At 39.3% G+C, this 27,365-nt stretch overlaps 1 protein-coding gene across 3 annotated transcripts in view; it reads left to right on the forward strand.

Moving 5' to 3' along the window:
- LOC122226971 (cytochrome P450 4X1-like) overlaps positions 1 to 24,455 on the forward strand; it is a 104,851-nt gene extending 80,396 nt beyond the window's left edge. For all 3 annotated transcript variants that reach the window (XM_042951029.1, XM_042951027.1, XM_042951028.1), the window contains 11 exons: positions 2,620 to 2,761; positions 4,216 to 4,260; positions 5,646 to 5,773; positions 7,653 to 7,780; positions 7,864 to 8,018; positions 15,454 to 15,560; positions 16,142 to 16,332; positions 19,564 to 19,697; positions 21,000 to 21,064; positions 23,340 to 23,422; positions 24,257 to 24,455. In XM_042951029.1, the coding sequence (XP_042806963.1) occupies positions 2,620 to 2,761; positions 4,216 to 4,260; positions 5,646 to 5,773; positions 7,653 to 7,780; positions 7,864 to 8,018; positions 15,454 to 15,560; positions 16,142 to 16,332; positions 19,564 to 19,697; positions 21,000 to 21,064; positions 23,340 to 23,422; positions 24,257 to 24,425 (1,347 nt within the window). In that variant the 3' untranslated portion in view covers positions 24,426 to 24,455. The remainder of the gene's footprint in view (positions 1 to 2,619; positions 2,762 to 4,215; positions 4,261 to 5,645; positions 5,774 to 7,652; positions 7,781 to 7,863; positions 8,019 to 15,453; positions 15,561 to 16,141; positions 16,333 to 19,563; positions 19,698 to 20,999; positions 21,065 to 23,339; positions 23,423 to 24,256) is intronic.
- Positions 24,456 to 27,365: the final 2,910 nt, after the last annotated feature.

Below are 27,365 nucleotides of genomic sequence, written 5' to 3' on the forward strand. Positions count from 1 at the left end.
TAGGTTCTAATCATATCTGCTTCATAGGGTTCTTGGTATAGAGATTAAACAATATACATCATGGAGGGGAGCTTGGGTGGCTCAATTGCTTAAGCATCCGTCTTCAGCTCAGGTCATGACCTCATGGCTCATGGTTCGAGCCCCATGTTGGGCTCTGTGCTGACAGCTCAGAACCTGGAGTCTGCTTCAGATTCTGTGTCTCCTTCTCCATCTGCCCCTCCCCCACTCACGTTTTGTCTCTGTCTCTCAAAAATGAATAAACGTTTAAAAAAAGTTTAAAAATACATATAAAACATGGAAAGTAACTTGGCAACATCTAGCTCATAGTAGTGCTTTGTAAATGTTAGCTATTACTATTTCTTTGAGAACTAAGCATTTTCTGATTATTTCTGAACAGTGTTTCCTAAATATGTGTAAGACGTATTTTCAAATGTATTAAGGTACTGCTATGGATGAAGAAATGTAAATTCAATATTACAGGAGTCACAATGGCTTTCTATCCTTTTTGTCCAGAAAGGAGTTACTAAAAGTATGACCAAATGCTTTTGGCTGAAGGTGTCCATGACAATTTTTAACTTAAAAAAATAATCCTCATACTAGGCTATAATTTCTGTGAGGACAAAGACTTTGTCTGTCTTATATTTCTCTGCATCTCTATTGCCTGGAATATATAGTAGGCACTTAATACATTCTCATTTGTTTATTGTTTGCAAATGAATGAAGGAAGGAACATTTTTTTTGTTAGGGAACATCATTGGCATTGTCAGTGGGTACTTGTCACTACTTGATTGTGGAAGTGTTAGGAAAAATGAGTCTGCACCATTTCAGGAGGTAGAGTTCAAGAATCTCAATCTGTTAGGGGCCCTACACTTTCCAGGGAACACTTCATGGGATAAAAGGTGCTAGCTTGTAACAGAGGATATTGGGAGCTAAAGTTTGCCAACTTTTCTGAGGGTAGCAAATTCTGTATGACTGGTCACATAAGGGAGAACTTGCCAACCTTGGTTTCCTTGCAAGTCAGGACCCCTACAATCATGTATCACTGGGCACCCCCAGACACACATATACAGGTGCCTGCCACACTCCCACTTTATACAAGAAGTTCATGAATCTTCTTGTCAGAGATTTAGAGGAACTATTTAAATGAGCCATTAGTGGCAGAAGACATGAATAGACAATCTTCCAAAGTAGACATCCAGATGACTAACAGACACATGAAAGGATGTTCAACACCACTCATCATTAGGGAAATACAAATAAAAACCACAATAAAATATCACCTCATACCTGTCACAATGGCTAAAATTAACAGCACAGGGAAAAAACAGATGTTGGTGAGGATGTGGAGAAAGAACCCTTTTGTGCTGTTAGTGCAGGTACAAATAGGTGCAGCCACTCTGGAAAGCAGTATGGAGATTCCTCAAAAAATTTAAAATAGAACTACCCTATGACCCAGTAATTGCTATACTAGGAATCTATCCAAAGGATACAAAGATGCTGATTTAAAGGGAAAATGTACCCCAATGTTTATAGCAGCGCTATCAACAATAGCTAAATTATGGAAAAAGCCCAAATGTCCATTGATTGATGAATGGATAAAGGAGATGTGGTGTATATACACAATGGAATATTACTCGGCCACCAAAAAGAATGAAATCTTGCCATATGCAACAACATGGATGGAACTAGAGTGTATTATGCTAAGTCAGAGAAAGACAAATATCATATGACTTTACTCATATGTGGAATTTAAGAAATACAACAGATGAACATAGGGGAAGGGAAGAAAAAATAAGATAAAAACAAGGAGAGAGGCAAACCATAAGAGATTCTTAAATATAGAGAACAAACTGAGGGTTACTGGAGGGGAGGCAGGTGGGGAGTGTGGGCTAAATGGGTGATGGGCATTAAGAAGGACACTTGTTGGGATGCGTTCTGGGTGTTACATGTAAGTGATGAACCACTGAATTCTACTCCTGAAACCAATACTACACTATATGTTAACTAACTTGGATTTAAATAAATACAAAATAATAATAATAAATGAGCCATTAGTAACCTGCTTATCAAGGCAAAAGTTCATCTCTGATGGTAGTAAGGGAAAAGAACAGGGTTTTCTTTGTAGATGGAGTGGGCAGGTTTTTGGGGAGAAGCTTTAACTATGAATTACCAAAAAGGATCATTCCTCAATTAGTAATAATCAGAGAGGGGAAAAGGAAGAGGGAATGGTGAGCTAGATTGTGGGTCATGTCCAATCTACTACCAGTTAGCTTCCCACATAGGAAAAAAACTCTTTTTCAGCTTCCAGAGTCCACTCCTAAAAAGTGTGTGACTTTAGCAGGTGAGGCAGACTCAGCTCGCTTCACCCTCTCAGTTGGGAAAATGGCTCATGGTAGATGTCAATTGACAGAGATTTATTCTGGGGATTCAACATGCATTTAGATGGGGAAGTTAAATACACTGATATTGGTTAGAAAATTATACTCCAAGCTTAGAAATGCTGAGGAGAGCATGTCTGTGCTATGTTATCCGGGCCCTAGATTCGGCTCACATCTGTAGGAGGGGATGAGTCCAGATTGGCTGGCTTCTTTAACTTCCTTCACTCATTTTTCACTGCAGCTACTTCAGGATGGTGAAATGGAGAAACTTGAGGAGCTTGTTGGAAAATACCCTTGTGCCTTTCCTTGCTGGGTTGGGCCCTTTCAGGTATTCTTCTATATCTATGACCCAGACTACGCGAAGGCATTTCTGAGCAGAACAGGTAAGAAAAGGGATGAATCTCGGGAACCTATCCTCCTAGGAGGGATATGCACAACTCACAGGCAGGATTCTAAAGGAATCCTGAAGCAAAGATTAATATCAGGCCTTTATTAAGAGACCTAGAGACAAACTGACGGTTACCAGAGTCAGGCAGCAGGTGGGGGAGGGTGAAATATGTGATGGGGATTAAGGAGCGCACTTGTGATAAGTACTGAGTGATGTATGGAAGTGTTGAATCACTACATTTACACCTGAAACTAATATAACACTGTATGTTAACTATACTGGGGTTAAAACAAAGCAAGAGAGGCCTGGCCTGGAGAAAGCCAAGAGAGTTTCTGAGCAATGCTGAAAGGGATTCCCATGTCCCCCAAGTCCCTTGTCAGGCTAAGACTCCCATGAACCCTTTAGGGTGTAATATAAAGCCCCGCTGGCACCACCAGATCACCAAGGGCTTCCTTTATGTCTCAGTTTTGTGATGTCAGTAATACTCCCCATCCCCCAGCCCCTTACTTGTGCATGAGTCTTCAGGGAATTCAGAAGTAGCTCTGCCTCTGCTGGTTTCATACCTGAACCTGGGTGCTAGATCATTAATTTACCAGTATAACCTCTTGGCTGCAGTCCAGATATTTTTGTTTTCTTCATAGTTCCCAACTGTGTTCCCTTTTGGAACGCGAGTCATCTAACTCCCCCATCCAAGCCTTTTCAAAGACGTCTGTGGCAGATTATCTCATCGCACAAAATTAAAACGTCCAGTTTGGGAGCACCTGGGTGGCTCAGTCGGTTAAGTGTCTGACGAAGCCCCACTCTGGCCTCCACGTTGGGCGTGAAGCCTACTTAAAAAAAAAAAAAATGTCCAGGTTTTTCTCCATCATCTTTGTAAAACTAAGATCTTACATTCTAATCTTTCTTCTCTGTCCATTGTCTCCATTACTTTTAGTAAAACCTAATAAAAGAAAACAGCCTTTCCCTGAAAGTCTCCATGTTTCCCAATCCCCCAGCCCTGATTTGTTTCCTGCTCACTTCTTAAAGGACAAGAGCTGTAAAACACTTCCACATTAGAGTTCATGAGAACCCCCAGAGGCATTTGATCCCCACTCTCTGTGGTCTGCCAGCTCCTGCTGTAAACACTAATCTACTTTCCAAGAAGGATATAATATATTGTCCCAAATCCTGTTCTGGAAACTTGGTCACCCTTGGGCAATCTGTTTCTATAGGAGAAAGTATAAGCAAGGGAAGAATCTGGGTTTGTGTACCTGTCTGCCTCCTGGGGTTTATTGTTCTCTGGCTCCTTAACCAAACTTATGGTTTGCCTGGGCATGCCATGGGTTGCCATGCCATGCCTGGGCTCCTTCTTGCTATTTGTAATTAGCACAGGCAAATGAAGAGAACCTTCACCGACTTTGGTAATTTTTCTCTAATGCTGTTGTTTGTTTCCTCTGCTTGACTCTACAGATCCCAAGTCCAAGTACCTGTACAAGTTCTTGATTCCGTGTCTTGGTATGTATGTGCCAGAGAGACAGGTGATTCACTCTCTTGCTTGAGGTCCCCTTGGTATAGTAAAGCATTCCAAAGAAACAAGTCAGAATGCTCAACACAATTAAGAGGATGGACGATCTATGCTGCAAGTTATCTAGGGGCAAAATCAAGAGGGAGTGCTAAGATCAACCCAGCACAACTTCCTAAGAACCCTCTTTATCCATTTCTCTCTCCAAAGTCTCATTCTCAAGGCAGCATGTGTGTGAATCTGTCCCATCTCTGTCTTTAAAACTGCAGCCACACATCTGTATTCTTTATTTTGTCCTTTCTTTTCTCTTGTTTTCTTGGATCTTCCACTTTCTTTTTGGAGTCCATATATTTCCATATGCAAACCAGTACAGTTTTGCTCTGAAGTATAGTTTGGTAGTATTCCATGAGCAGATAAATTAGGCCTTCTGGTCATGTAATTGGTATTCATGTTAGACAAAGAAGGAATTACATGAAAAAACTGTTGATTTGGGGTTCAGAGCTACTTGGATTTGAATACTGCCTCCCACTAGCTAGTTGCATGTGATTCTGGGGAAATCTTCTGATGAGAGTTACATCTCTAGGCCATTGTGGGGATTAAATGAAACACGTATTTTCAGCACTTACTGTAGTGGCTGGCATGGTACCAGCACCAGACCATACATCTCAAGCCTGACATGTTGTAAGCACCCAATGAATGATGGAAGTTACTTATTAATAAATGTTAAAGTCGTTTTAAAGCCAAATCTTTAATGACCTTTCTTGCAACCAAAGACTGTAAAGCACTGATCTTGATGAGTGTTTGCACTCCCTATCACTTATAAGTGTGAATCACCAACTAAGGCCCAAGGAGGAGACATCTGGGGACAGAGTGGACACTCACGTCTAGTTCCTTATAAATTTTGTGTTCGCAGTGTAGTTTATGGATTGGTTTGGAGTCAAAAGGAGATGAATATTTGTTATGTTTCCACTGTGAGCTAGAGACCAGGCTAGGTGCTTCATGTATGTGCTTTCATTTAATCTTCACAGCAACACAGTGAGGTAGATGTTTATTATCACACTCTATCATTGAGTAAACCAAGCCTCAGGAAGATTAGGTGACTTACTCAGTTCTGACATAGGTAGTGACTGGTGACTTCAGGATCAGCACTCTCATCAGGTTTCAAACCCTGGGGTCTTCCTCACAATGTTAAATATATCCATCCCAGATTAAGCAACAAATCTCACTTCCATCATAATATATAAACACTACTCTGATTTCCACTCTATTATGACTACATGTGTGTCATGCTCACTCCCTGATGTCTCTGTTCCTCACCTCTCCTTCCTCATCTCATCTAATAAAATGGCATGAGGTTTTGTCCCCTTTCTTTCTCAAGGAAAAGGACTAGTGAGTCTAGAAGGACCCAAATGGTTCCAGCACCGTCACCTACTAACTCCTGGGTTCAATTTTAACATCTTGAAATCATATGTTGAGGTGATGGCCCATTCAGTGAACACAATGCTGGTAAGTGAAGGGACAAAAAGTTCTCTGGTGTGTTGCAGAATGCTTCCAACAGGGAATGAATTAGACATGTGTGATGGGTAGCAAAATTCAAAGGGGGATGGCTCTTAGAAATTAACCAGTGTACATTTACCAACTGAGCAATAGGTGTCCATGTAAGCCTTTGCTATGGTTCTTTGTTTGGGTGACAAAAAATGATGAAGTTCTGGTCATCTAACTCAGATATATTTTGAGACCCTATGGCAGTAAACCAAGTACCAAGTAGTGAGATTCAGATGGTCAGTGCTGTAACTGACAGGTGAGGAAATGAGGAATAGCTATAGTAGCTTCAGATTCAGAGGAGACTCATTTTTACCAGCAAATATGGCCGGACTTGCTTATGTGGATAATACAGATGAGTGAATTCTAAGCAGAGTGAGTTAGCATAAGCAAAGGTATGGAAGTTAGAGCGAATTTGCCTGATGGTCACAAAGAACCTAGCAAAAGCTAAGTGTCTACATTAAAGCCACAGGGTGTGAGTTTCCTCTTGTAGATAGTAGTGATCATTTGGATCATAAATGAGTTCCATTCTAAAACTCCACTGGTATGTGGTATATTTTTAATTTTTAAACTGTGATTGTTTAAAAATGAGACAAGTAATTCATTAATACAAGTTTCATGATAAACACTTCAAACTCCACCAATGAAGCCAAAGTTTCCCTCCACTTTCATTTGCAAACCCATCCCTTTGCCCAGGAGAGAACCACTGTTACCAACCAATTGGCTGAGTTCTCACAGAAGTGGATTTAACCTGAGTTAAGGTGAAAATACCCATGGCCCACTCTTGGCAGAAAGCCTCAGGTACAGGCTGGAGAGAGAAGGAGCAGTCTCCTTCCATTCTGGTGCCATGCTGCTTTGTACACAATGGCAAATTAGCCAGTGGTGGTACTGAGTTTATCTCTGTTTCAGTAAACCACTTGTGTCTTCCTCGTTTCTCAGCCCCACCTGAGCCTGAGACTCCACTCATAGCTTTCCCCTCGGCTGAACTGTGCCCTAGTGCTTCCAGCTTGAGCTTCCCCTTCGCTGCCATTTCTCCTAAATTTACTTTTTTTACACAGTATAACTTACATTATTCAAGATGAAAGCAATTGAATAAACAATGGACATTGGGATAAAAGCTTTAAAAAAAATCTCTGCCTCCAAATGTGTACCAGCCCCTACCTATGGCATTAGGTGCTCAATAGGTTGATCTGACTTTAAACATTTAGATTTCTTTGTGTTTAACACAAAGAATGCTTATCATGACATATTCATTTTCAACAGGGAACATTTCAGGTAGTGTGAGCAGGTCACCTGGAGGGGAGAAGTAAACTGGGCACAAACAGCGCTTGGCAGGGGGTCAGCTGGAAGCTGCTCCTACCCATGGCTTCTCTCTGTCCCCCACTTCTGAATTGAAAAGGCTTCTTACAATGTTCCAAGTTTATTTTAAGTGTGGCTATGGTGGTTGGCAGTAGTGATGGGGTAGGGTGTCTAGCAATTTGGGGGCTGAAGATGGAGGAAGCCCTGGGGAGACCCCTTGTAATTAGAGGTCTTGTATCAGAGATTGTCTGTTTTACTGGAACTCTGATCTGTTGTAAAGCAGAGTTATGGTAATGACTGAAAGGCCAAAAATACTTAACTCAGCCATTTACAGGATACCCGGCTTGCTCCGTGCTCTTTCTCATTCAGCTAGGTGCGGCTTTCCCTTCCTCATGCCCAGTAAGCACTTGGCTTATTTACATATACAACCTATGGCTCCTCCTAGGTCTGGATTGTCTACCTTACAGCCTAAGGGCAGGGTCAGGGAGGAGCTTTCAGGTAAAGGCAGTTTGATGATGCTATTGGTCTTGACCCCCTGTGCCAGGATAAGTGGGAGAAGATCTGTGGCCCCCAGGACACAATTGTGGAGGTCTTTGAGCACATCACCTTGATGACCCTGGACATACTTATGAAGTGTGTTTTGAGCCAGGAGACCAACTGCCAGACAAGCAGGTCAGTGACAGAAAAGCAAAAAGACACTTGTTCGTCATTATCTAAGTCATGCATTGACATATTGTCCCCACTTTCTCTTCTAGCACCCATGATCTTTATGTTAAAGCGACATTTGAAGCCAGCAAAATCATCTTTCACCGCTTATACAATTTCTTACATCACCTTGACATAATTTTCAAATTCAGCCCTCAGGGCCACCGCTTACAGGAGATGGTCAAAATTCTACATCAGTACACAGGTATTGCTTGTGTTTGGATTGCCTAAGTCCATACACCGTCATTGTTGTACTGTGCCTGTCTAGAAGAATAGGCCTCGGTGTGAAAAAAAAAAAAAAGTTCTTGTTCTTAACAGAGCTTTTATATGGACAGTGCTCCTTTGGAAGAGTGTGCTAGATCCATAGTAGTAGTTCTCTACTACTTCAGAAGTTTTCTATGTATTATATCATGTTTATTATTATTTCCAATTGTTGGGGCGCCTGGGTGACTCAGTTGGTTAAGCATCCGACTTCAGCTCAGGTCCTGATCTCATGGTTTGTGAGTTCGAGCCCCACATCGGGCTCTGTGCTGATGGCTCAGAACCTGGAGCCTGCTTCAGATTCTGTGTCTCCTTCTCTCTCTGCCCCTCCCCCAACTTGTGCTCTGTCTCTCTCTATCTCTAAAAATAAATTTAAAAAATATTTCCAATTGTTATTAATACAAATATAACAAGGGTCATTTAATATCTCAAAGCACACAAGGGCATATGGCTTTTTACACAGTGTTTCCAGTAGTCGCGAAGGAATAACAACAAACTAAAAACATTCATACAACATGGGAATGAATATGAGAACAGAGAGCACACGGACACGCATTCAAAAGGAGGGGGGACGGGGAGTTGTTCAGTAGGTAGAAAGTTTCAGTTACACAAAATGAACAAGTTCTAGAGATCTGCCTACAGTTAACAGTGCTGTACTGGGCATGTAAAAACTTAAGTGGGTAGATCTCCGGTTAAGTGTTCTTACCACAATAAAAAAATAAAAGAAGCTCAGTTCAAAAATAGTTTTGGCAAAACATAAACATAAAAGTTGAAATAGATTAAGCTCTTTAAGCAAGTCAACATTACTTTTCATCAACACCCGAATAGAGAATATTTATAAAGCAGTTAATGAATCCTTCCTCAGCTATGACTTCGGGCAAGTTAATCACTGCTTTGTCTCAATGTCAGCTGTAAAATGGGGACAAAAAGGAACCTATCTCCCAGGTTTGTGGTGATGATTCACTGTATTAATATACATAAAGCGCTTGGGAAAGTGCCTGGTACTGAATAAATGTTAATCATAAAATATAGGGGCGCCTGGGTGGCGCAGTCGGTTAAGCGTCCGACTTCAGCCAGGTCACGATCTCGCGGTCCGTGAGTTCGAGCCCCGCGTCAGGCTCTGGGCTGATGGCTCGGAGCCTGGAGCCTGTTTCCGATTCTGTGTCTCCCTCTCTCTCTGCCCCTCCCCCGTTCATGCTCTGTCTCTCCCTGTCCCAAAAATAAATAAAAAACGTTGAAAAAAAAATTTAAAACCTAGAACACGTATTAAAAAAAAAATCATAAAATAGTTACTTTAGCAAATATATTTGCCTCAAGGAAATTTGCAAGACACACCCACACAGGCACAGGCGCAGTCAGGCACCCATAAACACACATGAATGTAGTGTATAAGGAGGACAGTCAGAAGCAGGTTAGGTTAACGATTTAAGATACAGATGGGCATTATGCAAATTATGGAAAGAGCCTAAATGTCCATCAACTGATGAATGGATAAAGAAATTGTGGTTTATATAGACAATGGAGTACTACGTGGCAATGAAAAAGAACAAAATATGGCCCTTTGTAGCAACGTGGATGGAACTGGAGAGTGTGATGCTAAGTGAAATAAGCCATACAGAGAAAGACAGATACCATATGTTTTCACTCTTATGTGGATCCTGAGAAACTTAACAGAAACCCATGGGGGAGGGGGAGGAAAAAAAAAAGAGGTTAGAGTGGGAGAGAGCCAAAGCATAAGAGACTCTAAGAACAAACTGAGGGTTGATGGGGAGTGGGAGGGAGGGGAGGGTGGGTGATGGGCATTGAGGAGGGTACTTTTTGGGATGAGCACTGGGTGTTGTATGGAAACCAATTTGACAATAAATTTCATATATTGGAAAAAAAAAAAAAAAAGATGGGCATTATATAGCAGTAGTTCCAAACCGGTTCATATCATGGCCCACACAGAAAATGCTAATATTTGTATGGCTCACTAGAGTGAACCTGGGGCATCTACAAAGGGTTATTGAAAGAACTCTTTACTATTTATTTATATTACATAATTATGATGAGAAAACAAAATGCAAATATTAGGGAAAAATAAATGCTAAATTTATTCAAAATAAAACCTTTTCAAAATTTTTATATTTATTGGGGCGCCTGGGTGGCGCAGTCGGTTAAGCGTCCGACTTCAGCCAGGTCACGATCTCGCGGTCCGTGAGTTCGAGCCCCGCGTCAGGCTCTGGGCTGATGGCTCGGAGCCTGGAGCCTGTTTCCGATTCTGTGTCTCCCTCTCTCTCTGCCCCTCCCCCGTTCATGCTCTGTCTCTCTCTGTCCCAAAAATAAATTAAAAAAAAAAATAAAAAAAAAAATTTTTTTTATATTTATTTAGTCAAATTTACCAATATTATTTGTTCCTTTTTATTTTTTTATTATTTTTTAAAATGTATTTTCAAGTTAGTTAACATACAGTGTAGTCTCAGCTTCAGGATTAGAACCCAGTGATTCATCTCTTACATATGACACCCACCGCTCATCCCAAAAAGTGCCCTTCTTAATGCCTATCACCCATTTAACCCAGCCCCCCCCACCCCCCTCTAGCAATCCTCAGTTTGTTCTCTGTATTTAAGAGTCTCTTATGGTTTGCCTTCCTCCTCATTTTTATCTTATTTTTTCCTTCCCTTCCTCTATGTTCATCTGTTGAATTTCTCAAATTCCACATATGAGTAAATCTTATGGCGTCTGTCTTATTTTGCTTAGCACAACACCCTTCATTTCCATCCATGTTGTTGCAAATGGCATGATTTCATTTCTTTTTCATCACCAAGTAATATTCCATTGTATATATACCACATCTTCTTTATCCCTTTATCAGTTAATGGACATTTGAGCTCTTTCCATAATTTGGCTGTTGTTGATAGCGCTGCTATAAGCATTGGGGTGCATGTGCCCCTTTAAATAAGCATTTTTGTAACCTTTGCAGAAATTCCTAGTAGTGCGATTGCTGGGTTATAGAGTAGTTCTATTTTTAATTTTTTGAGGAAACTCCATACTGTTTTCCAGAGTGGCTGTACCAGTTTGCATTCCCACCAACAATGCAAAAGGGTTCCTCTTTCTCCACATCCCCACCAACATCTGTTGTTTCCTGTGTTGTTAATTTTAGCCATCTGACCAGTGTGAGGTGGTATTTCATTATGGTTTAGATTTGTGTTTGAGTGATGTTGAGCATCTTTTGATGTGTCTGTTTCCCACATGGATGTCTTCTTTGGAAAAGTGTCTGTTTATGTCTTCTGTCCATTTCTCCACTGGATTATTTGTTGTTTGGGTGTTGAGTTTGGTAAGTTCTTTATAGATTTTGGATATTAATGCTTTACCCATTGGAAAAAACCCAAAGCTGGAGGCATCACAATCCCAGACTTTAACCTGTATTACAAAGCTGTAATCATCAAGATAGTATGGTATTGGTGCAAAAACACATAGATCAATGGAATAGAATAGAGAACCTAGAAATGGACCCACAACTATATAGCCAGCTAATCTTTGACAAAGCAGGAAAGAGTATCTAATGGAATAAAGACAGTCTCTTTAGCAATTGGTGCTAGGAGAACTGTACAGCAACATGCAGGAGAGTGAACCTGGACCACTTTCTTACATCATACACAAAAATATATTCAAAATGAATGAAAGACCTAAATGTGAGACAGGAAACAAGCAAAATTCTATGAGAGAAAACAGGTAATGACCTCTTTGACCTAGGCCGCAGCAACTTCTTACTTAACATGTCTCCAGAGGCAAGGGAAATAAAAGCAAAAATAAACCATTGGTGCCTTGTCAAGATAAAAAGCTTCTGCACAGCAAAGGGAACAATCAACAAAACTAAAAGGCAACTGACAGAATGGGAGAAGATATTTGCAGATGACATATCAATTATTTTTATTACATCTGGATTTTAAGTAGTAGACAGTAGCCATCCCCTATTCTAGGGTATTTCAACCCTTGCTCTAATGACATTTTGGTTTGGATAAGTCTTTGTTATGTGGCGAGGTGTCCTGTGCATTGTAGGATGTTTAGTTCCATCCCTGACATCTATCCACTCAATGCCAGTAAGACTCTGACAGTTGTGGCAACTGAAAATGTCTACACACATTGATGAATGTCCCCTGGGGTCAAAATTATCTCCATCTGAGAACCACTACCCTATACCCAAATTGTAGAGAATTCATCCATGTTTTTCTTCTTGTGCTTGTGTGGTTTTGTTCTTGCAGTTAGATCTCTGATTCATTTAGGGTTTATTCTTATGCATGGTGTGAAGTGTTGACCTAACTTTTCCAAATGGTTATCCAGTTGTCTCATCACCATTTATTAAAAAGGTGGTATATCTATGCAATGATATGTTACTCAGCCATAAAAAAGAAAGCGATCTTGCCATTTGCAACAACATGGATGGACCTAGAGGGTATTATATTATGCTAAGTGAAATAAGTCAGATAGAGAAAGACAAATACCATTCAATCTCACTCATATTTTTTCATTTAAGAAACAAAATGAAGAAAGAAAAAAGAAACAAACAAAAACAAATTGGTGGTGCAGAGGGCAGGTGGGTAGGGGGATGAGTGAAATAGATAAAGAGGATTAAGAGTATACTTAACGTGATGAACATAGAGTAATATATAGAATTGTTGAATCATTACACTGTACACCTGAAACGAATATAATGCTGTATGTTAATTATACTTCAATTAAAAATTTAATTTAATTTAATTTAAAAGTTCCATCTGTTCCAGTAATTGAGATAACCATTTTATATACTAAATTGACATATGTACTTGAACCTATTTCTGGACTTTCTTTTCTGTTCCATTCATCTGTCTATTTATTCATGTACTGGAATCACACTGATTCATTTAAAGAGATTTTGTAGTATGTTTTTTTTTAATTAACAAACTATTTTTAGACAGTTTTAAGTATACAGAAAAATTAAGTAGAAAGTGTAGACAGTTCCCATATACTTTCTCACCTCCACCTTCTTACGCAGTTTCTCCTCATCACATCTTGCTTTAGTGAGGTACATTTGTTACAATTGAGCCAATATTGACACATTATTAACTAAAGTCCATAGTTTACTTTAGGATTCATCATTTATATTGTACACTCTATGGGTTTTGACACATGTGTTATGATATGTATCCCCCTCTATTCCTAGTTTCCTGAGGGATTTTTTTTTCTTAATTGTGAATGGGTGTTAGATTGTGTTAGATCTTTTTTCTGTGTCTTTTAATATGGCCATATGATTTTTCTTCTTTAACTTATTGATGTGATAGATTACATTAATTGATTTTTTGATGTTGAACCAGATTTGCATATCTGGAATAAATCCCACTTGGTAATGGTGTATAATTCCTTTTGTGCATTGTTGGATTCTTTTTGCTAATATTTTATTGAGGATTTTAGCATTTATTTCATGAGAGAGATTTGGTTTGTAGTTGTCCTTTCTTGTAATGTCTTTGTCTGGTTTGGGTATTAGGATAATGTCTGGCCTCATAAAATAGATTAGGGAATATTCCCTCTGCTATTTTCTGGAATATATTGTAAAGAATTGATGTGATTTCTTTCTCAAATGTTTGAAAGAATAAACCACTGAAATCATCTAGACCTGTTTTTGGAAGGTCATTATTATTGATTTAATTTATTTAATATATATAGGTCTATTCAGATTATCTGTTTCTCTGGATGAATGTTGATAGACCGCGTCTTTCAAGAATTTGGTCCATTTCACCTAGGTTATCAGATTTATGTGCATATATTTGTTCATAATATTCCTTTATTATCTTTTTAATGCTCATAGAATCAATAATGATGTTCCCTTTTTATTCCTGATATTAGTGATTTTTATCTTCTCTCTTTTTTTCTTAATTAACCTGGCTAGAGATTTATCAATTTTACAGATCTTTTCAAAGAATCAACTTTTGGGTTCATTGATTTTTTTTCCCTTGATTTCTTATTTTCAATTTCACTGCTTTCTGCTCTAATTTTTATTATTTCACTTCTTCCACTATGGATTTAATGCGTTCTGTTTACAGTTTCCTGAGGTCAAAGATTAGATTAGGATTTTAGATTTTTCTTCTTTTCTAATATATCCACTCAATGCTACAAATTTCCCTCTAAGTATTGCTTTCACTGTGTTCCACAAATTTTATTAGCTGTATTTTAATTTTCATTTAGTTCAAAATATTTTTAAAATTTCCCTTGAGATTTCTTTGGCCCATGTGTTATTTAGAAAAGTGTGGTTTACTCTCCAACTACTTTGGAGTTTTCAAACTATCTTTCTGTTATTGATTTCTATTCCATTGTGGTCTGAGAGCATACTTTGTATGATTTATGTTCTTTTAAAATTTGTGTTTTATGGCCCAAATGTGGTCTATTTTAGTGAATGTTCTCTGTGAGCTTGAAAAGGAGGTGTGTTCTGCTATTGTTGGATGATGTATTCTATAGGGGTCAAATAGATCCAGTTGATTGATGATATTGTTCAGTTCAACTACATCCTTGCTGGTTTTCTGCCTGCTGGATCTGTCCATTACTGACAGGGAAGTGTTGAAGTCTCCAACTATAAGAGTAGATTCATCTATTTCTCCTTGGAGTCCTGTTGTTTTTTGCCTTATATGTTTTGACACTCTGTTGTTAGGTGCATTCACACAAAAGATTGTTTTATTCTTGGAGAATTGACCCCCTTATCATTATATAATACCATTTTAATCCCTATTAATTTTTTCCCTACTAATTTTACTTGCTTGGAAATCTGTTCTGCTGAAATTAATATAGTTACTCCAACTTTCTCTTTGTTAGTTAGCATGGCATATCTTTCTCTACTCCTTTACTTTTAATCATACATATCTTTATGTATTTAAAGTGGGTTTCTTGTAGATGACATACAGCTTGGGTTTTTTTTCATCCATTCAGAAGTCTCTGTCTTTTAATTGTTGTATTTATACCATTGAAGCTTAATGTGATTATTGATATATTTGGATTAATAGCGACCATATTTGTTACTTCTTACTGTTCATTGCCTTTTTTTGTCTTTCACTCTTTTTCTACTTTCTCTGGTTTTAATTGAGCATTTTATATGATTCCATTTTTCTCCTCTCTTAGCATATAAATTATACCTGTTTTTACCTTTTTTTAGATGTTGCCCTTGAGTTTGTTTTATATATATATATATATATATATATATATATATATGTTGTTATATATATATATATATATATGTTGTTATATATATATATGTTGTTTTATATATATATATATGTATGTATGTGTGTGTGTATATATATATATATATATATATATATATATATATATATTTGCTATCACTTTGGTAATCAGAAATTGTTATTCTATCCCAGAAAAGATAATCCAGGATAGAAAAAAATTGCTCAAGAATGAGAAGAAGTATGGTAACACTCAGAAGCGGAAGTACCAGGATTTTCTGGATATTATCCTTTCTGCCCAGGTAAGTCTCAAATGTCTGAGGCTGCTCATATAGTTAATTGTGTGGGCAGCTGGATGATTGAGGAGGAAGATAGACAAAAGTAACGTTGGTCAACGAAATTTAACAACACTTTAGATGCTTGGCTCCATACAGTTTGAGATCAAGATAGAAATCTATAATTCGGTCACTAGAAGGAATTAAGTAAGGCCGAATTTTTTACTAATTTGACAGGATTTGGTGATTATTGCAAAGATACATGATAGTTAAGGGAAACATGGGGAAAGAGTCACAGCGTAAGCTGGTAAAATGATGATGATGAGGTGCTGGGAAGTCTGAATGAATCTGGTAGGATGATTGGAAGAACTCTTTGCAAGGTCTGCTTTCCTTGTCTAACATTGGTTCTCCTTTATGCTCTGGTCAAAGTATGGCCTCTATTATGTATTTGATGAACTAAATTAAAATTGAGACTCTCATTTGAAACTCTAATTTATTTCCCTAAAACCATTATCTTGATAGGGGCTCCAAAGATCTGTAAATTGACATTGCATAAAAATTTCTCTATTTTACCAGTTGCATAAAAACAGCTCTATTTTACCTTTCAGGCTGAAAATGACAACAACTTCTCAGATACTGACCTACAGTCCGAGGTGAACACATTCATGTTGGCAGGGCAAGACACCATGGCAGGGGGCATTTCCTGGCTCCTCTACCACCTGGCTCTGAACCCTGAGCACCAGGAGAGATGTCGGGAGGAGATCAGGGGCATCCTGGGGGACGGGTCTTCTATCACCTGGTAAGATCTGCATTCCTAAACATTTCATCCTGGTTCCCCTCCTTGGGTTTTGCTTTATTTTTACCTGTGGTATCTTGGTGACTGTTATTGCTTTAAGATATGTGCCTGTAGAAACAGAATAAACAAGCTACTATTCTGCTCTTTTTCTAAAGGAACCAAAATTATCCCTTTATCTTCTGCTAAAGAAGTTCACTCATCCACAACTTATCTGTTTTGTTGTTTTTCTAATCAGTGGTGTGTAATGTCTCATTTCTTTCTTTCACCTAAGCTCCAGTGCACTGAAAATGGGGCTTGATCCCTAGACTTGCATTTAGAGCTTAAATGGTAGGGCTTAAGTGGGGCTCCTCTTCCGATACCTGAGTGCATATCCATATCATTTCAGCCACATTGTAGTCATTGTCTCCCATTTCTTTGTTCACTCCTCAGGACTGGCTTTGGACTTTGAACATAGTACCAAATGATACACACTTTAGTTGAGTCTGCGTATTATGGACTTACGACATTTTAAATACTGAGGTACTTAAAAAATGTCCAAGGTTTGACTGGGCTCACACCTGGTACAGGAGACAGACCTCCATACAAATAATTGCCATATAACCTGGTAAGGGTAGCGAGAGAGAGAGATGTGTGGGTTACTACAGAGACTTAGAAGACAGGCACCTAACCTGGTATAGGGGACTCCAGAGGACTTCCTGGGAGATCTGACATGCTAGCTGCCTCTTTTAGGATGGGTAGGAATCAGCCAGGTAGAAAACTTCAACACCGTTGTGCAAGACTTTGAGCTTATCTTGCTGTTAATGATGCCCATGTTATGGATTTGCCCTTCAGACATAATCTCTGATAGAAAAACAAACACATGTCTCCAATATAAACCACATTCTTTACCCTAGTTAGATATTTCACTTATCCTTGTTTTGCTGGTGAAAGGGACAGAAAGATAGAAATACTAAGGGCCACCTGACCTCATGACTACGGGGAAAACACCGTATTTCAAATGCAAAGGTCAGCTCAGAACATTTGTAAGGGACAATTTGAATTTATATAGATGTAGTAGAGGTCTTACTTTGTATAAGGAAATAATATTTCCTACCATAAATTAAAGATTTAATTTGTATAGCACAAAATACAGTATTGATTAATCATTTTTTACTCATGCATTAATATTAATCAGATAACCTGTTTAGGGTGGATATATATGTATATATATATCCAACCCAAATATTCACCTTCCTTATTCTTGTTTGGCCTATGTGAAATGTGAAAACAATAAAGAAATTTTTGCCAGGTGAGAAGAAAAAGTCCAAAGGATCTGTTAACTTTCATTTTAATGAGAGAAATGAAAATAATTTTATAAACAATAAGATATGTTTTTATTCCATAATATGACCTTATACTTATATTTAATGAAATTTTTCCATAGCATTCTGGAAATTTATAGTTCTTTTAGACAGATAGTAAAACCACACTGCAAAGAGCAATTTCCAAAAAAGCTGTCTCCATTTGGCTCCTCATCAGCCAGCTCCTCATCAGACATTGAGGCTCCTCAATGTCTCCATTTGGCTCCTCATCAGCCATTTCTCCATTGGGTTAAAATTCCTCTCTTCTTCTTGCACCAGGGCTAAGATGGACAACATTGTGTTTCTTAAATATGCAAAGTGCCAGACTAAGCAGAATTACTCTTTTTATTCTGGGGTTGAGGAGGAAAGAGTTCAAAATTAAAATTTCACGGGGCACCTGGGTGGCTCAGTCGGTTGGGCATCCAACCTGGTTGGGCCCAGGTCATGATCTCATGGTTTTGTGGGTTCGAGCCCCCCTTCGGGCTCTGTGCTGACAGCTCAGAACCTAGAGCCTGCTTTGAATTCTGTGTCCCCCTCTCTCTCTGCCCCTTCCTTACTCACACTCTGTCTCTGTCTCTCAAAAATAAGTAAACATTGAAAAAAACTTTTAACAAAAAAATTAAAATTTCACACCACCGAATGGCCAAAACCTGCATTCAAAATAAGTAATCAGAAAAGCAAACAGAAATACAATAAAACAAATAGACTGAATATATGCAGTCATTTTATGATTAGCTGACTATCTAGGATGCAAGTAAAAAACTTTATTCTTCTCCCTCTGATACTTGTATAGGGCAAGTTCTTTTCATCTCCAGAGTGAAATCTTACCCAGATCTCAGAGAGTTCCCACCCATTTAATTCACAAGAGCAGTCTCATTCAGTAATTAAACTGTCTGGTCCAGTGGAATAATACAAAGTGTAAATTCGCATCCACTGGGACCATCTCCCTCCATCCCAGATCAGCATTTCTTTGGGTCTGGAAGCCAGTGGTGACTGAGGGGGTTGTGGTTGACTTCTTACTGACCAGTTCCTCCCCTACCCAGTAGCTGCTGCTTCTGGCCCTTACATAACTGGTCCCAGGAGGAAGTGAGGATAAGGAGAAAGAGGTGGTAATATGGTGATCTTGCCCTCTAAGCTTAGTAGCTATTCAGTGCCTCCTTTTATTCTCAGTGGGTGCATCTCTGGGTTTTTTGGAGATTCCCTCACTGTAGCTTTGCCATGGTGATTCATGGGGCAAGGAAATTCTTGTCCTCAGAGCTCCTTTCAAGCTGGTTCCAGAGCTCTCCCTCTTGCCAGTTCATTGGCCCATAGAACACAATGGACCACTCCTAACTTGTCCCTGTTGCCCTCCCCTCACTCCCTGCCTGTTCTGAGTCACAGCCTTTCCTATCAGCCCTGTTTCCCAAACTCCAGGGAGCACATTTCAGGTCATCTCAGTGACCCAAGAGGGCTTCTTTGCCTAACATGGTTTGGGGGCACTCCTCCATTCTCCACAGTACTCTGGCATTCCAACAATTCTCCTTAAAGGTTTTTTTTTCCCTATCAAAACTCTTCAGCCTCTTCTTTTTAGTCCTTAGTCATTCCTTACACATTCTTGAGCTAAGTGTTGCAAAACTGGTTTCAGAAACTCCCCTAGCAAATCCTTTACTGGTAGATTAGCATCTTGCTTTATCATGAAGATATCTGGCACTTTTTTGGTCCCTCTTTCTCTGGAACCTCAGCTGACCCTGAGGCAGAAAGAGTCTCAACATTCTGTTACATAAACCAACTGCAAAATAACTTTAACCTAGAGATGGTATTTACCAAGAATAAACACCAAAGAGGAAAAGAACATCAATATTTATAAACTGGATATGGAGTCTGAGTTCCCTACCCTCCTCCCTTGTCCTCACAGGGACCAGCTGGGTGAGATGTCATACACTACAATGTGCATCAAGGAGTCACTCCGACTGGCCCCTCCAGTCCCATCCATTTCCAGAGAGCTCAGCAAGCCCATTACCTTCCCAGATGGACGCTCCTTGCCTGCAGGTCTTTGTATTCTTTTCCTAAGCAGTTCTTAGAGACCATGGGATCCTGGGTGACAAAGTGACAATGACAAAGACTGGCTTGTTTCTCAACTGTTAGAGTCAAAATACAATCCTAAGGACGTCTAGCTTAGGGTTGGGTGCCTATTAAGAATTCAGTGGGAAATTCCTTGATCAAATGTGGCTTCCAGACTTTCTCAAAAGTATATAACCATTTGAAGCAAAGCTCTGTGCCCAGAACCTGGATTACCAGAATCCCAACCCAGGGTTTCTTTCATTGGAGGACACGTTGTTTGTTCCTAAAATTATCCTTATTTGGCTTAGTTTGAGACCCAGGTGAGACTTCGTGGGAAATGAGCATCATCATCTTTATCTAGATGACCCCGTGGGTCTTTGGCTTCATCATCATAATAATGTCACTCTTGTAAGTGTACAGCACTTAATAGTTTACATAGAGCCTTCAAACACATTATCTCATTTTTCCCCTTAGAAATGATCTTAGCAGACATTTATATGGTGCTTCTCAGTTTACAAAGCACTTTCAAATACTTTTGGTGTAACCAAAAACCCACCAGAGACCCCAAAGTGCAGATGAGCAGAACTAAAACTCACACAGAGTCCCAACGCCTGGAGCCCTGTGCTCTTCAGAGCACAGGTTTCCAAGCATGGCAGGTGAGAGGCAGAGGGGTGTCATGTGAGACACCCTTCACTTATCTGCTTCAGTGTTCTGTGAATTCTTGCCCTTAGATACAAGCTGATAAGACTGCTTGTAGCAAACACCAACAGCCTGTCACTTACTGTGACTTTGTGGACAGATCCAAAATTAATTTACCAGAATTTTTATGGTAATCAAATAATCCTCAAAATCTCTCTCCCCTGTGTTTTTTTTTTAAGCCCCAAACCACATGGATATTTGCTAAAATTTCCTCCCTTCCGCTTATGAACAGAACCAGCAGAAACTTGTCACTGGAACTGCGTGATGGAATTGTGATTCTGTTCTTTTGTACCCAAACTGTCTCTGGTGGGTGCTGTATAGTCCACTAACAGATATCATTTTGACATGATACCAATAGCTCCTTAAGATAGAAGCATGTATTGAATATGTCATTGCTTTGAAATCTAAGGTGTCACCCAGGCCTCATCTACCCATGGGTCCTTGACTGCTGGCATCAGCTACAGTGCACAGAACTCTATCAAGAGCTAGCTGTTTCCCTTCAAGAAGAAAAGTCTTATTGAAGAATGGTGTAACAGTAGCCCACAACTTGCTGTATCTTCTGCAATCTTTTTTATTTCTTTCTTTTCACAGGAATAACCGTGGTTCTCAGTATTTGGGGCCTTCATCATAACCCTGCCATCTGGGAAAACCCAAAGGTACGACTGTCTTATACATAAATCCTTGAAAGAACTAATGCTGTGTAGCTCACTTTTTGTTAGCTATGCATGGAAGTGGCAAATGACTCAAGGCAAACAAAATAAACTTAAAGACCGAAAATGTTCAACCTTTCCCCCAAAGGAAAGCTGTCTGTCCCCTTCCCCTATTCCTACTTTATGTTCACTTTGCATGAACATATGGATATAATGCCACACAATCTGTTTGAAATTGCCCAAAGTCTATACCACAGCTGTTTACTTAGCAAGCTCTATCAAGAACTCACCTAGACGCCTGCAGGAGTATAGACCACTCATGCAGTCATGCAGGCAACTCAGACTCTTTTTGGCTGGATGTAACAATCAGGATACTGGCAGAAACCCAATGGCACACTCAACTTGGGCACTTGGAGGAGAGTTTTATAAAGCAACTATTTACAAAGGTATGGGTAGGCTTTAGAAAAACAGAATGGAGCAAATAACTGCTGAAGTGCTTACCACGTCTGGGCCAGGCAGGAAAGAGGGTTACAAAAGCCTGGAGAGAGATTACTGTGCTGGGAAGGGTCCTGGGCAGGAGTTGGACCTTCAGTGGAGCATGCAGCCAGCCAGAGGCAGCCTGGTAGGGTGGGGCCCAGGGAATAAATAACCCAAAAGTTCTCTCTGCCCACCCTCCAGATCGCCAATCAATGTCTTTTATCAGCCAACCTCAAAAGAAACCATGTGGGTCAGCTTCTTGGAGCCCAGAGCAGGGCAGGAAAGGGAGGAGAGACTGCACACAGAGGCAAAAAGAAGACATATAGCTTACCTGAGCGCTTGATTCAACATTCTTAAACTCTCAACACTCACAACACCTACAGATACTTTCACATAAGTGGCTAGGATTTAAGATCTCTTATGTGTAATGGGAGGTGGACTACATGTCTCAATAATCATTGATCACATAAGCACTTTGGCTTGACTTCTAAGTGGGCACATTCTTTTTTTTTAATGTTCAAATCAATTTTATTTGAGTATAGTTGACATACAATGTGACATTAGTTTCAGGTGCACAACTTAGTGATTTGACAAGTTTATACATCATGCTGCGTTCCCCACAAGTGTAGCTACCGTCTGTCCCATTACATCGCTATTACGGTATTATTGACCATGTTCCTTATGCTATGTCTTTTATTCCTGTGACTTACTCATTTTGTAACTGGAAGCCTGTATCTCCCCTCTCCTCTTCACCCATTTTGTCCAAACTTCCCCCACAACCATCAGTTTGTTCTCTGTATTTTTGGTCTAATTCTGCTTTTTGTTTGTTTATACACTTGTTTTTCGTTGTTTTTTTTTTTTTTTTTAGATTCCACCCATGAATGGAATAATATAGTATTTATCTTTCTCAGTCTGACTTATTTTACTTAGCATACTGCCCTCTAGGTATATCCATATTGTCTCAAAAGGCATGATCTCATCCTTTTTATGGCCATGTAACATTCCATCCCATCCACCACATCCTCTTTATCCATTCATTTGTGGATGGACACTTAGGCTGCTTCCATATCTTAACTATTGTAAATAATGCTGTCGTATTGCACATAGCAGGTGCATATATCTTTTCAAATTAGTGTTTTCATTTTCTTTGGGTAAATTAGGTTGGGACATTCTTACTTCCAGAATGAAAATAATATTACACCCTAGTGTTTCTGCTTTCTCCTTATGTGTCTGGGTAGCAGACTTGTCAATGAAGAGGCCAGACAAGGGCTGCACCTCTTGAGTTGCACTGTCCAGTGTGGTAGCTACTAGTCACATGTGGTTACTGGGCATTTGAAATGTAGCTAGTGGGAAATGAGATGTGCTGGAAATGTGTACCCAGTGTATATCACTGGATTTTGAAGACATAGTACAAAAATGTGAAATATTTCCTTAATAATTATTTATATTGAGTACATGTTGGAATGATAATATTTTCTGCAAAATAAATTCTATTGTTAAAATTACTTTCACCTTTTAAAAAAGTGACTACCAGAATGTTTGAAATTACATATGTGGGGGTGCCTAGGTGGCTCAGTCAGTTAAGCGTCTGACTCTTGACCTCGGCTCAGGTCTTGATCTCAGGGTCATGAGTTCGAGCCCTGCATTGGGCTCCATGCTGGGTGTGAAGCCTGCTTAAAAAAAGAAGAAAAGAAATTATATATGTAGCTCATTATAGATTTCTGTTGATCAGTGCTAAGCAGTAGCTTAAAAAATATGCTAATGGTGTTTTGGGGATGGTGGTGGGGTTGCCTTGTCATTTCAGGTCTTTGACCCCTCGCGATTCTCTCAGGAAAATTCTGATCAGAGACACCCCCACTCCTTCTTACCATTCTCAGCCGGACCAAGGTGAGGACAATTTGAAGTTGTTGAAAATAGACAGAAGTGTTTTATTTGGAAACAGCATTCTTCCTTTGGTATCTCAGGTGTATATATTCTTCCATGGAACCCCATCTTCTCACCAGATTATGAGGTAGATATTGGTACCTATTTGAGCCCCTGAAAAGACCAGTTAGTGTCACAAAAGACAAAGCCCTTCTCTATCACATCTTATACAGCCATGCCTCAGAAAGCTCTCCCACAATGCAAACTTGCTCATCAGCCATGCAGCCCACCCCTGACGCAGGAGAAACAATTCTTCTTTTTTCTTAATTTCAAATTTATTGAGGTATAGCTGACATGTGAAATTGTAAGATATTTAAAATGTGTATCATGGTGATTTGATATCTGTATAGATCATGAAAGGACTCTTCCCCATCTAGTTATTACCACATCCTCCATCTCACAAATTTATCTCTTTGTGTGTGTGTGTGTGTGTGTGTGTGTGCGCGCATGCGCGCACACGCGCACGTGAGAACATTTAAATTCTGCTTTATTAGCAAATGTCAATGACACAATACTCTGTTCCCACTATAGTCACCCAGTTTGACATTTATATTCTCACAGGGGAAACAATTCTATAAGCAATTCCAAGTGCCACCTTGTTTAGGGCAGGCATCACATTGCAGCCTCCCGGTTCACATTCTTGCAGGGAACAATAGACGTTCAAAAGTTTCTGTGGCATATGGTGTGTAAATGCAGCTTTACTGTGACTATCAGATTCATTATGCTAGCATCTTATGCAAGAGTCAGAAAAAACTACCATTTCTTCAAGTATCTCTTTCTTTCCCTCGGTGTCTGCAGGAACTGTATCGGGCAGCAGTTTGCCATGATTGAGTTAAAGGTGGCCATTGCCTTGATCCTGCTCCGCTTCAAGGTGTCTCCAGATCCAACCAGACCTCTTGTCTTCTTGCCCCAGATTGTCCTCAAACCCAAGAATGGGGTCTACTTGCACCTGAAGAAACTCCCCTAATGTTACAGCCCAGGGTACAACGATTTTATATATATATATATATATATATATATATATATATATATATATATGTGTGTGTGTGTGTGTGTGTGTGTGTGTGTGTGTGTATAATTTTAAAGTTAAATTACAGGGCCACCTGGGTGCTCAGTCAGTTTAGCGTCCAACTCTTGATTTTGTCTCAGGGCTTGATCTCACCATTCACGAGTTTGAGTCCCGGGTCAGGCTCCACTTCCGTGCTAACAGTGTGGAGCTTCTCCCTCTCTCTCTCTTTCTCTCTGCCTCTCTCTCTCTCTGTCTCTCTCAAAATAACTAAACATTTAAAAAAATAAAGTTAAATTACAGCTAATGGGCCAAAAAAATGGTAAAGAATCAAGGTACAGTGGGAGGGTTAGGGGTAGGTGTGATGGGGGTCTCTGTGTAACTGCACATTATCCAAAGGTGCACAGGTGATACCCTGTGTCACTTAGATCTGTTTCGGTATGATTTGGGGAGATTTGCCAATCATTACTGTTTGATTCTGTCTTCTATTAAAGCTGTATACCAAGAATTTTGCTAGGTGACTTCCATATGTTTTCTGCTTTTTAGAAATAGTTTTTGGAATTTCACAAGTAATAAGTGAATAAATGCTCACAGTAAAAGATTTCCAACACTAGAAAAGCATGTAAAGTAAAAAGTAAAAATCCCACTTCACATACACTACACGTCTCTGCCCTGACCCACGCCCTGACACATCTCCTATGCATTTTCCTAAAAACAGAATAGTTTGGTGTGCATTCTTTCAGAGTTTTTCCTATACATTTCATACATATGTAAGTATGCATTCTTATAGATGGAATCATATCCATATTATTCTTGTTTTTTTCACTTAATAAAAAATACATCATATTCCTAATCAATGGATTCATAATATTTTATAACATGGATATACTATAACTTATTGAACTATTTTCTTATTATTGGATATTTACACTATTTATAGTTTTAAAAACATGCTTATTGGCCATTTGTGATTATCTTTGTTTTTTTGTCTGTGATTCATACATTACATCTATGTTTATTTTCCAATGGAGTTGTTTGTCTTTTTCTTACTGATTTGTATGAGTTCTTTAATATTGTGGATAATAGCCCTTGATTGTAACTTTTCTTTATAATTTTCCCCATTCTTGCATTTTTATAACAATACATTTATGGTGTCTTTTATCATACAGAAATTCAAAATTTTCATGAATTAAGATAAATAAACTTTTCTTTTTGGTTTCTGGGATTTGAATCTTAGATAAGAAAACCTTCATTTGGAATATTATCAAGATAGTCTACAGAGAAAGACAGATACCATATGTGGTTTTCATTCTTATGTGGATCCTGAGAAACTTAACAAAAGACCATGGGGGAGGGGGAGGGAAAGGAAAAAAAAGTTAGGGAGGGAGGCAAACCATAAAAGATTCTTAAAAACTGAGAACAAACTGAGGGTTGATGGGGGGTGGGAGGGAGGGGAGGGTGGGTGATGGGTATTGAGGAGGGCACCTGTTGGGATGAGCACTGGGTGTTGTATGGAAACCAATTTGACAATAAGTTTCATATTTAAAAAAACTTTTTAAACAAATGAATAATAATAATTTTTTAAAAGGTAGTCTACAGATTTCCCTGGTGCTTGTGAAACCTGAGCAGGAATTTTTAATAATTTCCAAATAATAACCATAATAATAATAACTTCCAGATTCATCGCTCATTTGATGTTTATGTGTCCACTGCATGTCAGATATTATGATAAGCATTCTGTGAACGCACAGTTATGATCCCTGCCCTCATGGAACTTGTATCCTTTTTAAAATTTTTTTAAATTTGTTTATTTTGAGAGAGAAAGAGAGAATGAGCAGGGAGAGACAGAGAGCGTAGGGGACAGAGGATCTGAAGCAGGCTTTGTGCCCACAGCAGAGAGCCTAATGTGGGACTCAAACTCATGAACCATGAGGTCATGACCTGAGCTGAAATCAGACACTCGACCTACTGAGCCAGGTAGGAGATTGTTTCCTAAAGTGCAAGTTGGGTAACAAATCATTATGAATTTAACTAAGTGCCATGCAGGAAATAAGTGGGCCGAGCAAGACAGTAATGAAGGGGCACTTACTTTAGATTGGGTTGTTTAGAAAGCCCTCCTTAAGAAAGGGACATATAAATTGAGGCCTCAGAGGGGTGGAAGCTGCTTCTGCCCTTTCTCAGATGTCCCCCAGCAGCAAAATTATGGGCAATGAACTGGGCAATTTAGCCCTGAAACACTTCCAGTCACAAAATGAATAACTCATGGGAAGAAAAGGCACAGTATAGGGAATATAGTAAATGATACTGTAATACTGTTGTATGGTGGCAGGTGGTAGCTACACTTGTGGGGAGCATAGCATAGCAAAACATAGAGAAGTTGGATCACTATGTTGTACACCTGAAACTAATGTAACATTGTGTGTCAACTATACTAAGAAAAAAATGTTTTCAATAACCCTGAAACAAACAGTAGAAGTATATTGTCCTCGCCAAGTGAAAGCAAACTGACCTTGACTATCCGGACGGATAAGAAATGAAAATAAAGTACTGGTCACATCCAATAACAGCTCACTACAACAGAAGTATGCCCAAATAGAGGAGCTTAAACAAGATAAAAATTCCTTTTTCTCTCACATGAAATTGAGGAAATAGGTGGTCCAGAAATAGTAGGGTAGTTCGCTGTACAAGGTCACCAGGTATCCAGGCTCTGTGTATCTTGTTCTCCATCTTCAACACATGGTTTTCAATAAATGACCTAAGATGGCTGCTAGCTCCTGCCACCACACCTGCCTTCAAGTGGGAGGAGGTAAAAGGGAATGGGAAGGCAGTCACCTTTCCTCTTTAAGATATTAGCTGGAGGGGCACCTGGGTGGCTCAGTCAGTTAAGCGTCCAGCTCTTGG

This window comes from Panthera leo, chromosome C1 (assembly GCF_018350215.1).
Source record: "Panthera leo isolate Ple1 chromosome C1, P.leo_Ple1_pat1.1, whole genome shotgun sequence".
NCBI classification, from domain to species: domain Eukaryota; kingdom Metazoa; phylum Chordata; class Mammalia; order Carnivora; family Felidae; genus Panthera; species Panthera leo.